The following is a 15,290-nucleotide window of genomic DNA, read 5'->3' on the forward strand; positions in this document are numbered from 1 at the left end:
CCATTTCTGTCAAATTGTAAAGTAGATTGATTTACCCTTTTGAGTATCATGAGGGTGAGTGCAGTCAGGCACTGCTGGGCTGTGGAGCTACCAACGAGTGCTCTTGTTGGCAGTAGTTCCTCTGGGATTTTTGATACATTGGCTATCAAAAGAAACAAGCCTTGAATCTGCACAGCAAGAGAACTGGGAGGCGCAATGGGTTAGACACTGATCTCTCTCCCCTCTGTGGAACTGGCTTCATATCCCGCCCTGACGAATGGAATGGTAGACTTCTCTGTCCATAGAGCCACCCCTCCTTATGGGTGGAACCATCCTGGTCTCGTGGAAGTGGGTTTGAAGGCAGGACCAGGAGTAAACTTGGAGATTATGGTGTCAGGTTGGTGGGCCAATGCGTTCCACTTCTTGCTGGAGATGAGTGAACAGCAGCGGCTGGTAATCAATAATGATCAATTAAAGATCTAATAACGGGGACAGGGAGGGCTCTGCTGGGATCATTCTGGCATTGGAGGGGACCCCACTGAGTGCCGCGCCTGGTTCTGTGCAGGTGACCTCCAGGAGGCAGGCCAGGTGACCATCGTAACCACAGGCTCCATGCCGTATTGGCAGAGCCATGGGTAGGAAAAGACACACCCGCGGCCCAAGCAAATCCTCTGGAGGGGTTTCCCCTCCTCCCTGGTGGGCCCACTGGCTTCTGCCCTCTTAATTTTTGAAATTTTATGCATGCTTCTGAGGCTGCGTCCATTTTGAGCAGCGCCCACCTCTCCCGGTGAGCCTGCAGCCTCAGGAACCCAGCCGCCATTCTTAATTGGACAGCGGACGCGGAGACTGCCAATTAAGCAGCCGCCTCCCAGAAGATCGCTCCAGAATGAGCACAGTGGATCTGCCCAGCATTGGGACTTGGAAATGGTCCCGACTCCTGAAAATAAACAATCACCAGAAGATTCGTCCAATGTCTCCTTTGTCCCTGTATTTTTATCTGATTACATTCCCATGAAGCACATTGGGATAATTTCCAAAGATGTTAAAGGCACCATATCAATGCAAGTTGCTGTTAATGTCAAAATAAAATTTAGGATTGAGTCATAATAGGCAAGAGAGAGAATAGGAGCTGCAGAAATGACAGGGTTAATAGGGTGGATGTAGGTAAAAGACATTTCCCATTTTGTACTCTGGTTTTCTCACAAAAATTATTGATGGGAAAACATTTCAGCTGCCATCCTCCTACAGGCACTGAGGTCACACAAATACCTTATACTTGAGCAAATGAATACAATTGTGCACAAGAGAAAGGTGCACAGTGTTTGCAGGTTGCACCCGGGGGAAAGTATCTGTTGCATTTAAACTGAGTGCTATTTTTGTCACTGGAATTTTTGTATATGATACATTCCATGCTGTTCCAAAAAATATAGCTCAGGCAGTTAAATCTTTGAAGGAATAGGTTAACGAAAGTTCCATTAAAATGAAATTGTTTGGAGTCTCTCTTGACCATCTCTCGTCAGCCTTGGCTCTGTGGTAATCCCCTTGCTTCTGAATCAGAAGATCATGGGTTCAAACTCTGTTCAAGCAACATTCAATCTATGCTGACACTACAGTATTGCACTGACAGAGGTGCTGTCCTTTGGAAGAGGTGTTTAACTGAGGACCAGTCTGCCCTCTCAGGTGACAGAAAAGATCCAGGGCACTATTCCAAGAGGAGTTGATGAGTTCTCCCTGGTGTCTTGGCCAACATTTATCCCTCAACCAAATCACTTGTCATTGTTATGACAAATCATTATTTCACTGTTGTTGATAGACCGTTTGTGTAACAAACTCTGGATAACTAGGGGATGGGTAATAAATGCCAGACCCTGCCAGCAACTCCCACATCATGAGAATAAATAAGAGAGTAATTAGCATTGCTTTGTGGATAAGACATGTTCTAGTTACACAATTCTCATTTCTTCCTCATTGTTTGTCCCCTCTGTATATTGAAACTGAATCAGGGCTGTGACAATTCATCCAACTCCTGTGGGTGTAATTTAAGAATTCATTTGTAAACACTAGGAGGGGTCAGCTGTCAAGAAGAAGGAAAGAATAAAAGTTGTACTTTGTTCTACTTTAAGGTTCTTACTGAAAATTAAACCATTCAAATATGTAAATCAAAACAAATTAGTACCAGACTGCCGTAGGAGAGAGAGAGAGCCAGAGAGAGAAAAACTGCCATAGTGGAGAGAGAGACTGCATCATAGAGACTGAGAGTCAGAGAAAGCAAAACTGTGCCATGAGAGACAGTGCCATAGAGAGACTGAGAGAGACTGTGCTACAGGAGAGAGAGAGGAAGACTGTGCCATAGGAGAGAGAGCCAGAGAGAGAAAAACTGTGCCACAGGAGAGAGAGAGAGAGAGACTGTGCCATTGGAGAGAACGAGACTGTGCCATAGAGAGACTGAGAGAGACTGTGCTACAGGAGAGAGAGAGGAAGACTGTGCCATAGGAGAGAGAGCCAGAGAGAGAAAAACTGTGCCACAGGAGAGAGAGAGAGAGAGAGGAAGACTGTGCCATAGGAGCGAACGAGACTGTGCCATAGAGAGACTGAGAGCCAGAGAAAGAAAAACTGTGCCGCTGATAAGAGCGAGAGAGAGAAACTGTGCCACAGGTGAGAGAGAGAAAGAGAGGGAGAGACTGCCTTAGGAGAAAGAAACTGCATTGGAGAGAGAGATTGTGCCACAGAGAGAGTGAGAGCAAGCCAGAGAGAGAAACTATGCCTTAGGAGAGAGACTATTATAGGAGAAAGAGATAGAGTTCCATAGAGGGTGTGCCAGAGAGAGAGCGAGTGTGTCATACAGGTAGAGATCGAGAGACTGACAGAGAGAGAGAGAACATATTCCAGAGAGATTCTCCCACTAACTGAAACAGCCTGTACTGCAGATTGTGCCGCTGATAGATATTGCATCTCTGAGAGGAACACATCTCACCTGGGACCTACACCATGATACCACTCACCTGGACAGTCTCAGTCTCTGTCCAGCTGCTGCTCAGTCTCCTTTCCATCTGCAATGCCAGCAGGTAAGTCCTAGGTTAAAGTGGTACTGTTTGTAATAAAGTATTGCTGCTTTTTAAAAATGTGCTTATATCCATTTAATCGTTGTAAAGTAATTCCATCCTCCTTTTCAGCCAGGCAGAGAATGAGGATGGAATCTGTTTGCAGATTCTTTTATAATAGTTTTTGGATATTTTCAGTTAAATTGTATGTTGTCTTCAGTTTATGAATTATGCAGTCAGCATGAATGTTTATTAACTTCTATCTATTCCGAAACTGTCAGACATTCAATGGTCACTCTGTGTTAATCCTGGAATCTAATTACCCCCGTGCCGAAATACCTGTCGGTGTGGACTGCTTATTCCCTGTAAATGTGCATGACGAGATTTCAGAAAATGATTCAAATAGTGGATAAATCAACCAGATGTGTAACTGTTATCTATACACAGGGATTGCATTCATATCTTTTCCCATGCTTAGAAAGTTTTTTTTTTAACATTTTCTAACCATATTTCTTGTGTATCTTTCTGTGCATGTGTAGAATATGCAGAGATGCAGACGTATAATGTCCTGAATTGAACACTACAAAAAATTTAACAACTTTTGAAACAGACTAAATGTGTAAATGTAACATTTATATCAATGTAGAAAGACAACTTGTGGATCAATCTGCATGATTAAGGAATGTAGATTTCGTGTGTGTATGTCTGTAATATATACACAATAGACCTGTGTCTGTGTGTGTGAATCTGTGTGTCTATGTGGAAATGGATATAATTCTGGTCTTTTTCAATCGCAAGCTGAATTTTCTGAAACAGTGCTCCATCTCCAGTGATTTACTGTATCAATGTGAATATTATTATTTATAGTTATTTTCACATATACACTGATGACACTCAGCTCTATCTCGCCACCACTTCTCTTGGCTCCTCCACTGTTGCTAAATTATCAGACTGCTTATCCGACATCCAGTACTGGATGAGCAGAAATTTCCTCCAACTAAATATTGGGAAGACTGAAGCCATTGTTTCCTGTCCCCGCTCCAAACTCCATTCCCTAGTGTCATATGAGAACATGACCTGGCTTGGTTCGAATGACTTGCTGTCACTTTCAGACCAGCCTCACACACAGGAATATAGGAACAGGAGCAGGCCATTCAGCCCATTGACATTGCTCTACCATTTAACTAGATCATGGCTGATCTGTATCTTAAGTCCATGCACCTGCCTTTGTTTAATATCCCTTACTACACTTGCCTAATATAAATCTATCAATATCTGTTTTGAAATTTTCAATTGACCCCCAGTCTCAACAGCTTTTTGGGGGAGAGAGTTCCAGATTTCCACAACCCTTTATGTGAAGCAGTGCTTCCAGACATCACCCTTGAGCAGCCTAGCTGTAATTTTACACCTTGTTCAGGACTCCCTCCACCAGCGGATATAGTTTTTCTCTCTTTACCCTCTCAAATCCTTTAATCACCTTAAGCACCTTGATCCAGCATAGGTCAACTCCTTTGGGGCACGATGGAAGGATATGGGTGGAAATAATAGGGAAAGACAACCAGATGCATGGAACTAAACAGGTAACCCTGTTTCTTTTGTATATATTGAAGACCGACCTACATCATCACGGCACCAGGAAGACTTTACCCCAGACTTAACATGACGTTAACAGTATGTCCACTGCAGGACAGCCAGCCCCCTCTGAGAATAACAGTACAAATCAGCAAGGATGGACAGAATTTGAGCAGTGCTGAAGGCACCTTCCACCCAGGTAAGATAGCATGGAATAATCAGGGTTAAATGCAGGGTAAATGCCCTTTCTGCTGTGTGCTATGAAGCACTACCATGTGAGGTATAACAGAGGATTACATGTTTTGTAGATGATAAGCTCTGTGAGTGGCATTCTCACCTCTCTGAAACAGAAAGTCCAGGGTTTCAGTCCCACTCCACAAACTTGAGCACAACATCTAGGCTGACACAGCGGAGGTGCCGTCTTTCGGATGAGATGTTAAACCAAGGTTTCCCTCGCAGGTGGATGTAAAAGATCCCTGTCACTATTTTGAAGAGGGGCAGGGACTTCTCCCGGCTGTCCTGGCCAATATTTATCCCTCAACCAATATTACTAAGGTAGATTGCCTGGTCATTATCACATTGCTATTTATGGGATGTTGCTGTGCACAAATTGTCGGCCGTGTTTCCTATGTTACAACAGTGACTACATTTCAAAAAGTGTTTCATTGGCTCGAAAGTGTCTTAGGATGTTCTGAGGTTGTGAAGGGAGCTGTGTAAAAAGGTAAGCCTTTCTTTTAAGCTGATCTTCTGTGGTGTTGCTCACCACTAGTCTGGGGGGTGGGTAGGATGCTGTTCGGCTGCTAACCTGAATGTGTTCTATTAAAGCCAGTAGTTCTCCTTGTGGGGAACTGGTCAATAGAGTGGAAATAGCACTTCTTGCCCACCATATTGGAAGCTTGGGTGTCTGTTAGTAATGGGCTTTTATGGTAATCTGTAGTTACATGGTCAGAATTACTGATATTAGCTTTTTATTCCAGATGTATTTGTTAACTGAACTTTTAAATTCCCCAACTGCTGTGGTGGGATTTGAACTCACACCTCTGTATTAGTAGCCTAGATCTCTGGATTCCTAGTCCAGTATCAGAAAAACGATGTTACTATTCCCTTTTGTCTCCCCTAAATTCTATTTGAACAAAGAATGTTTGCAGATTCAACTCATGAAATTGTGGCATCTTATAATAAAGTAAAACATAACATTACATGGACCAGAGTAGGAAATGGTTAAATAACAAATTGTTTTTTTTTCAGTTGGTAAAAAGAAACTTCATACCAGCTTGGGATTTAATCAATTCACCTAATCTGTTGTTTGAAAAGATCACATTGCAATCAATTAAAAGAATAGCCTAGCATCATATCACTTTCTGTTTGCTATAGTCCTTTCAAAATAAGGTTACTGTGAATGAGACATCTCATGTTTGTGATTGAATTGAATACCAGATTTATGGGCAGCCCAGGCTGACCAATATCAACAAAAAACACCCCCAAGGAACAATTCCAATATTTAATAGATGGGTACTTCCTCTCAACCAGTGCACTTGTTGTCTAATTGTGCCCCTTGAAAACTGGTCACATCACTGAATGGAAATAGCTAAATTCACTTCCTCGTAATTTGTTTTTGTCCAACTGTATTAATAGCAGAGGCTTAATCTCTTGCTATTGTGGGAAGATTCTAAAAGAAAAGAAGGCCAGAAGATTGTCTGAATAGTTGGGCGTCATTGGGCGTGGCCATGTGAGGGATCAAGTGTTGAGAACTCGATGGTCTGATCCTCTCCCTGTTGATGGAGCTGCCTTTTCCAGGTAATCTCACAGGTGTAACTGGAGCGCTCTTATGAAAGCCACTGTAAGAAATTTAATCAACTCCCACACATTGAGTAGGCTTTTCCCCTTTGGGGAATGGGTGGTGCAATCCATCTTTCATGGCTCTGTATAACAATCTTGCCTCTAAGTCGGAAGGTTGTGGGTTCAAGTCCCACTCCAGAGATGTGAGCATGCTATCAAGGCTGACACTTCCAGTGCTGTACTGAGAGAATGCTGCACTGTTGGATGTGCTGTTTTTTAAGTAAGTGTTTAAACTGAGGTTCCATCTACCCTCTCAGGTAGATGTAAAAGATTCCATGGCACAAGTTCAAAGATAGACAGGAGAGTTCTGGCCAATATTTATCCCTCAACCAATATCATGAAAGCAGATTATCCAGTCATTATCATATTGGCTGCCATGGTTCCTACATAGCAACAGTGACTATACTTCAAAAGTACCTCCGCGGTTGTAAAGCTCTTTGGGTCATCTCGAGGTCATGAAAAGCATTATATAAATGCAAATTCTTTCTTCAACTCTGATAACTGGTGGCAAATCCTGGTAGGATAACAAGCATTGTTATAGCATACTTCTGCTATTATTTTTTTCAATCCATTCATTAGATGTGGGCATTACTGTCACGGCCAGCATTCATTACCCATTACTGAATGGTTTACTAGGCCATTTCAGAGTGTAGTTAAGAGTCAACCACATTGCTGTGGTTCTGGAGTAAGGACAGCAGATTTCCTTCCCTAATGGGCATTAATAAACCAGATGGGCTTTTACAACAATCCAGTAGCTTCATGGTCACTGTTACCAGCTTTTTTTAATTTCAAATTTATTTATTGACTGAATTTAAAATTCACCAGCTGTTGTGGGGTTTGAACTTACATTTAACAGATCATTAATTCAGGCCTCGGGATTACTAATAACATAACCACTGTGCTACCATTGATATCATCTAATAGCCCCTGGGTGACAGCAGCTAAGATAAACTTCCCAGACTCACTAAGACTAACAGCCTGGAGGACCCATTAAAACCAAAAGAACTGATCTTCACAGCCACTGGCCTGAGCGACTCTGGCAAGTTTATCCTGTTGTCTTGGTGCCAATTACACAGCTACAAACAGTAGCACAGTACACAAATGGTCATAATCTCTCCTGTCTTCCCATTGCAGGAATACTATATGAAGTGAATTGGACAATAACAACAAGTTGTATTTATATTACATTGAATTACATAGAATGTACAGCACAGAAAGAACCTTTCAGCCCAACTAGTCTATGCCAGTGTTTGTGGTCCACATGAGCCTCCTCCCCACCCTCTTCATCTCACCCCATCAATATATGCTAACCCTTTCTCTCTCATGTACTGACCTAGCTTCCCCTTAAATGCCTCTATACCATCAAAATCTGGCCAACAAAATCGGAACTCAGTGATGCCATTGATTGTCTAGCCAGCAGAAAAGCCCTTGGGAAGGACGGCATTACCCCTGAAATCATCAAGAGTGCCAAGCCTGCTATACTCTCAGCACTGCACGCACTGCTTTGCCTATGCTGGGACGAGGGAGCAGTACCACAGTACATGCGCGATGCCAATATCATCACCCTCTATAAGAACAAGGGTGACCGCGGTAACTGCAACAACTATCGTGGAATCTCCCTGCTCAGCATAGTGGGGAAAGTCTTCGCTCGTGTCGCTTTAAACAGGCTCCAGAAGCTGGCTGAGTGTGTATATCTTGAGGCACAGTGTGGCTTTCGAGCAAAGAGATCCACCATTGACATGCTGTTCTCCCTTCGGCAGCTACAGGAGAAATGCCGCGAACAACAGATGCCCCTCTACGTTGCTTTCATTGATCTCACCAAAGCCTTTGACCTCGTCAGCAGATGTGGTCTCTTCAGACTACTAGAAAAGATTGGATGCCCACCAAAGCTACTAAGTATCATCACCTCATTCCATGACAATATGAAAGGCACAATTCAGCATAGCAGTGCCTCATCAGACCCCTTTCCAATCCTGAGTGGTGTGAAACAGGGCTGTGTTCTCACACCTACACTGTTTGGGATCTTCTTCTCCCTGCTGCTCTCACACGCGTTCAAGTCTTCAGAAGAAGGAATTTTCCTCCACACAAGATCAGGGGGCAGGTTGTTCAACCTTGTCCATCTAAAAGCGAAGACCAAAGTACGGAAAGTCCTTATCAGGGAACTCCTCTTTGCTGATGATGCTGCATTAACATCTCACACTGAAGAGTGTCTGCAGAGACTCAGCGACAGGTTTGCGGCTGCCTGCAATGAATTTGGCCTAACCATCAGCCTCAAGAAAACGAACATCATGGGACAGGACGTCAGAAATGCCCCATCCATTAATATCGGCGACCACACTCTGGAAGTGGTTCAAGAGTTCACCTACCTAGGCTCAACTATCACCAGTAACCTGTCTCTCGATGCAGAATTCAACAAGCGCATGGGAAAGGCTTCCTCTGCTATGTCCAGACTGGCCAAGAGAGTGTGGGAAAATGGCTCACTGACACAGAACACAAAAGTCCAAGTGTATCAAGCCTGTGTCCTCAGTACCGTGCTCGACGGCAGCGAGGCCTGGACAATGTACGTCAGCCAAGAGCGACGTCTCAATTCATTCCATCTTCGCTGCCTCCAGAGAATCCTTGGAATCAGGTGGCAGGACCGTATCTCCAACACAGAAGTCCTCGAGGCGACCAACATCCCCAGCATATACACCCTACTAAGCCAGCGGCGCCTGAGATGGCTTGGCCATGGGAGCTGCATGGAGGATGGCAGGATCCCCAAGGACACATTGTACAGCGAGCCCGTCACTGACCCACCGGCCGTCCATGTCTCCGCTTTAAAGACGTCTGCAAACGCGACATGAAGTCCTGTGACATTGATCACAAGTTGTGGGAGTCAGTTGCCAGCGAACGCCAGAGCTGGCGGGCAACCATAAAGGCGGGGCTAAAGCGTGACGAGTCGAAGAGACTTAGCAGTTGGCAGGAAAAAAGACAGAAGCGCAAGGAGAGAGCCAACTGTGTAACAGCCCCGACAACCAGTTTTATCTGCAGCACCTGTGGAAGAGTCTGTCACTCTAGAATTGGCCTTTATAGCCACTCCAGGCACTGCTCCACAAACCACTGACCACCTCCAGGCGCTTACCCATTGTCTCCCGAGACAAGGAGGCCAAAGAGACTATTTGCCTCAACCACTCCATATGGTAGTGGGTTGCACATTCTCAGCACTCTCTGAGTGAAAGCGTTTCTCCTATTGGAATTGTAATTATCATAGTTCCACCCACAAGTGGAAATATCTTTTCTGTGTCTGCCCTATGAAACGTTTTCATAATCTTAAACATTATATTCAACATTATAAAAGGTAGTAAAATACCCCAAGGTGCTTCGCAGGAGACTAATCAAACAAAATTGGACACTGAACCGTGTAAAGAAGATATTTGGGCTGCCCAACCAAAACTTGGTAAAAGAGGCAGGTTTTAAGGAGCTTCTTAAAGGAGGAAAGGAAGGTAGCGAGGCGGAGAGGTTTAGGGAGGGAATTCCAGAGGTAAGAGTCTGAAGGCATGGCCGCCAATGGGAGAGCTATTAAAATCGGGGATGCTCAAGAGGGTCCAGGATTGGAGAAACACAGATATCTCGGGGGGTTGTGGGGCTGGAGGAGATTACGAAACATACAAATTAGGAGCAGGAGTAGGCCACTCAGCCCTTTGAGCCTGCCCTGCCATTCAATAAGTTCATAGCTGAACTGATTACTCCACCTACACCCGATAACCTTCCACCCCTCCTTGCTGATCAAGAATCTATCTACCTCTGCCTTAAAAATATTCAAAGAATCTGCTTCCACCGCCTTTTGAGGAAGAGAATTCCAAAGACTCACGACTCTCTGAGAGAAAAAATTTCTCCTCATCTCTGTCTTCAATGGGCGACCCCTTATTTTTAAACAGTGACCCCAGGTTCTAGTTTGTTCCACAAGGGGAAACATCCTTTCCACATCCACCCTGACAAGACCCCTCAGAATCTTATATGTTTCAATCAAGTCGCCTCTTACTCTTCTAAACTCCAGCGGATACAAGCCTAGCCTGTCCAACCTTTCCTCGTAAGACAGCCTGCCCATTCCACATATTAGTCCAGTAAACCTTCTCTGTACTGCCTCCAACACATTCACATCCTTCCTTAAATAAGGAGACCAATACTGTACACAGTACTCCAGATGTGGTCTCACCAATGCCCTGTATAGCCGAAGCATAACCTTCCTACTTTTGTATTCAATTCCCCTTGTGATAAACAATAACATTCTATTATCTTTCCTAATTGCATGCTGTACCTGCATACTAACCTTTTGCGATTCATGCTCTAGGACACCCAGATCCCTCTGCATCTCTCACCATTTAAATAATAAGCTTCTTTTTTATTCTTCCTGCCAAAGGGGACAATTTCTCATTTTCCCACATTATACTCCATTTGCCGGGTCTTTTCTCACTCACTTAACCTATCTATAATCCCTTTGTAGCCTCCTGCTGTCCTCTTCATAAGTTACTTTCCTACCTATGGGGGGCACAGTGGCGCAGTGGTTAGCACTGCAGCCTTATAGCTCCAGTTAACCTGGGTTCAGTCTGGGTACTGCCTGTCTGGAGTTTGTAAGTTCTCCCTGTGCCCATGTGGGTTTCTGCTGGGTGCTTTGGTTTCTTCCCACAGCTAAAGACTTGCAGGTTGATAAATAAATTGGCCATTGTAAATTGCCCCTAGTGTAGGTAGGTGGTAGGAGAATTGAGGGAAAGTGGGGATGTGGTAGGGAATATGGTATTAATGTAGGATTAGTATAAATGGGTGGTTGATAGTTAGCACAGACTTGGGTGGGCCAAAGGACTTGTTTCAGTGCTGTATCTCTCTGTCAATGACTCTATCTTTGTGTCATCAGCAAATTTAGCAACCATACCTTCAGTCCCTTCATCTCAGTCATTTATATAAATTGTAAAAGGTTGAGGCCCCAGGACAGATCCAACCAGAAAATGACCATTTATGCCTACACTCTGTTTCCTGTTAGTTAACCAATTTTCTGTCCATCCCAATATGTTACCCGCTACACCATGAGCTTTTATTTTCTGCAATAACCTTTGAAGTGGTACCTTATCAAATGTCTTCTGGAGATCTAAGTACAATACATCCACTTGTTCCCCCTTATCCACAGCACATGTAACTTCCTCAAAAACTCCAATAAATTGGTTAAACATGATTTTCCTTTCACAAAACCATGTTGACTCTGCCTGATTACATTGAATTTTTCTAAATACCCTGCTATAACATCTATAATAATAGCTTCTAACATTTTCCCTAAGACAGATGTTAAGCTAACTGGCCTGTAGTTTCCTGCTTTTTGTCTCCCTCCCTTTTTGAATAAAGGAGTTACATTCGCTATTTTCCAATCTAACAGAACCTTCCCCGAATCTAGGGAATTTTGGAAAATTAAAACTAACGCGTCAACTATCTCACTAGCAACTTCTTTTAACACCCTAGGATGAGGTCCATCAGGACCCGGGGACTTGTCAGCTCACAGCTCCAAAAATTTGTTCAGTACCACTTCCCTGGTGATTGTAATTTTCTTGAGTTCATCCCTCTCTTCCATTTCCTGACTTACAGCTAATACTGGGATGTTACTTGTATCTTCAATAGTGAAGACCGATGCAAAATATCTGTTCAGTTCATCTGCCATCTCCTTATTATCCATTATTAATTCCCCAGATTCACTTTCTATAGGACCAACACTCACTTTGTTAACTCTTTTTTAAAATATCTATAGAAACACTTACTATCTGTCTTTATATTTCTAGCTAGCTTTCTCTCGTACTCTAATTTTACCTTCCTTATCAATCTTTTAGTCATTCTTTGCTGTTTTTTATTTTTTGTCCAATCTTCTGACCTGCCTCCCACCTTTGCACAATTATAAGCTTTTTCTTTAAGTTTGATACTATATTTAACTGTTTTATTTAACCACGGATGGCGGGTCCCACACTTGGAATTTTTCTTTCTTGTTGAAATATATCTATTCTGTGTATTCTGAAATATCCCCTTAAATGTCTGCCACTGCATCTCTATTGACCGATCCCTTAACCTGATTTGCCAGTTCACGTTAGCTAGCTCTGCTTTCATGCCCTCATAATTGCCCTTATTTAAGTTTAAAATACTAGTCTTGGACCCACTCTTCTCTCCCTCAAACTGAATGTAAAATTCAATCATATTAGGATGCTGCTACCTAGGGGTGCCTTAACTATGAGGTCATTAATTAATCCTATCTCGTTGCACAATACCAGGTTTAGTATAGCCTGCTCTGTGCTTGGCTCCAGAATGTATTGTTCCAAGAAATTATCCCGAAAACATTCTATGTACTCCTCATCTCGGCTATCTAGGCTATCTGATTTTTCCAGTCTATATGTAGGTTAAAATCCCCCATAATTATCACTGTATCTTTCTGACAAGCTGCCATTATTTCTTCCTTTATACTCATCCTATACTGTGGTTAATGTTAGGTGGCCTGTACACCACTCCCAGAAGTGACTTCTTGCCTTTATGATTTCTCATCTCTAACCAAACTGCTTCTATGTCCTGGTCTCCTGAACTTAGATCATCCCTCTCTATTGCATTAATACCATCATCAATTAACAGAGCTACCCCTCCACATTTTCCTAGCTTCCTATCCTTCCTAAATGCCATGTACCCTTCAATATTCAGGTCCGATTCTATGTGGTCCTGCAGCCATGTCTCTGTAATGGCTATCAGAGCGGACTTATTTATTTCTATTTGCACTCTCAGTTCATCTGTTTTGTTTCGAATGCTATGTGCGTTCAGATACAGAGCCTTTAGTTGTGTTATTTTATTATTTTTGTAACCTCTAGCCTTATCTGTTGATTTACTCTTAGATTTGTACGCTCTGTCCCTTCCTGGCACAGTCTGTTTATCATTTCCCATATTAGTACCTTTCTCTCTTGCCTTGCCTCTACTCCTTGATTTACCATATCTTCCCAAATGTTATCCCTTGCCCCCACTATTCAGTTTAAAACCCTCTCTAGAACATTAGCCCCAACACGGTTCAGGTACAGACCATCCCATTGGTACAGCCACCACTTTCCCCAGTACTGGTGCCAGTGTCCCACAAACCGGAACCCACTTCTACCCCAACAGTCTTTGAGCCACACATTAATTACAGAGATAGGGAGGGGCGAGGCCATGGAGGGATTTGAAAACAAGGATGAGAATTTTAAAGCTGCAGGGGCGCAGATGGATGTTAGGTCCAGTTCTCAAGTTAGGACAGTTTCTCTGACTTTAAAAAAATATATATATTTCAATTTTTATCACATTTTCACTATAGCTGATGAATTGAATTTATTCCCCGTGTTGTGCTTTTCAGGTACTATAGGAAGATTGGTCCTTCCAACAGTAAGTATTTATCATAAAACTAAAGGATGTATAAGATTAGGTTCCGCACAGGGATTAATGACACATCGGTTCCTCACACTGGCTCCTGAGGCAGGGTTTGCAATGCTCCAGGTTTGTCCTGGAGTCTCCAGGAATTATAGATTAATCAATAGGACACTGCTGGGCACAACTCTGGGGGAAATAAATCATAGCGTCAATAAAAGTTATGTTTTTTAATTTTCTTTGAACTTTTGTTTATTAGTTATTCAGCTATCAGACATTGGGGACGCTATAGGGTAGACTTTTGCAGATTGCAAAGCAGCTATCCTGACCTCAGTGAGTATCTGAAAATTGCACTGATGGGAGACAAGGGGCCCGATTTTTAACTCTGTGCATGTGGATGGGTTTTGAATGGGTTAAAATTGGGCCCAAGAACCTTTTTATATCTTCACACAAAGTTAAAATACTGTGGATGTTGGAAATCTGACATGAAAACAAAAATTGATGGAAATATCAACAGGCCAGGCAGCACATCTGTGGAGAGAGAAACAGAGTTAACATTTTAGGTTGATGACCTTTCATCAGAACTGAAAAAAGTTAAAGCTGTAACAAGTTTTAAGCAAGTACAGAGACAGGGAAAGGTGGAGGGGAGGAAAGAACAAAAGGGAAGGTCTGTGCTGGGGTGGAGTGATGGTGCAAGGCTAATTTCTCAATGTATAATTCTGACCGTTTCTCAGAGTAGGAACAGTTTTTTTGATGTTGTGTATTTGGTTTCTCTCTCAACTTCTAGGAAGGCTTGTCAGAAAGCCACTATCAATTGATGGTGCAAGGGTATGCAGAGCAAAGGTTGTTGTTTTCCAACAGCACCTCCATGGAGGTTGTTGCAGAGACTGTCTCCACCTTGATCCAGACGGACAAGGCTATGTACAAACCAGGACAGATTGTGAAAATACGAGCCATCTGCATCTACCCTGATCTCAAACCATACCTGGGGAAAATAAATGTCATCATTCGTGTGAGTACTACTTAAGAATTCTTATGATTGCAGAAGGTTGTGTCTTTTGCTCTCATTCCTGCTGAAAAGCAACTAAGCCTAATTTTTTTTATATTTGTTCATGAGATGCAAGTGTCGCTGGCTAGGCCAGCATTTATTGCCCATCCCTAATTGCTCTTGAGAAAGCGGTGGTGAGCTGCCTTCTTGAACTGCTACTGTCCATGTGGTGTAGATACACCCACAGTGCTGTTAGGAAGGGAGTTGCAGGATTTTTACCCAGCGGCAGTGCAGGAATGACGATATAGTTCCAAGTCAGGATGGCTTGTGGCTTGGAGGGGAACTTGCAGGTGGTGTGTTCCCATGTGTCCGCTGCCCTTGTCCTTCCAGGTGATAGAGGTCGTGGGTTTTGAAGGTGCTGTTGAGGAGCCTTGGTGAGTTTCTGCAGTGCATCTTGTAGATGGTACACACTGCAGTCACTGTGC

The 15,290-nt window shown here is 43.2% G+C and overlaps 1 protein-coding gene across 1 annotated transcript in view; it reads left to right on the forward strand.

Annotated features, from left to right (window-relative positions):
- Positions 1 to 2,967: 2,967 nt before the first annotated feature.
- Positions 2,968 to 15,290, forward strand: part of cd109 (CD109 molecule) — a 103,544-nt gene continuing 91,221 nt past the window's right edge. Inside the window, exons 1-4 of the mRNA XM_068045710.1 lie at positions 2,968 to 3,044; positions 4,631 to 4,791; positions 13,807 to 13,835; positions 14,605 to 14,829. Coding sequence (XP_067901811.1) covers positions 2,968 to 3,044; positions 4,631 to 4,791; positions 13,807 to 13,835; positions 14,605 to 14,829 — 492 coding nt within the window. The remainder of the gene's footprint in view (positions 3,045 to 4,630; positions 4,792 to 13,806; positions 13,836 to 14,604; positions 14,830 to 15,290) is intronic.

Source organism: Heterodontus francisci, chromosome 13, assembly GCF_036365525.1.
Source record: "Heterodontus francisci isolate sHetFra1 chromosome 13, sHetFra1.hap1, whole genome shotgun sequence".
In the NCBI taxonomy this organism is placed as follows: domain Eukaryota; kingdom Metazoa; phylum Chordata; class Chondrichthyes; order Heterodontiformes; family Heterodontidae; genus Heterodontus; species Heterodontus francisci.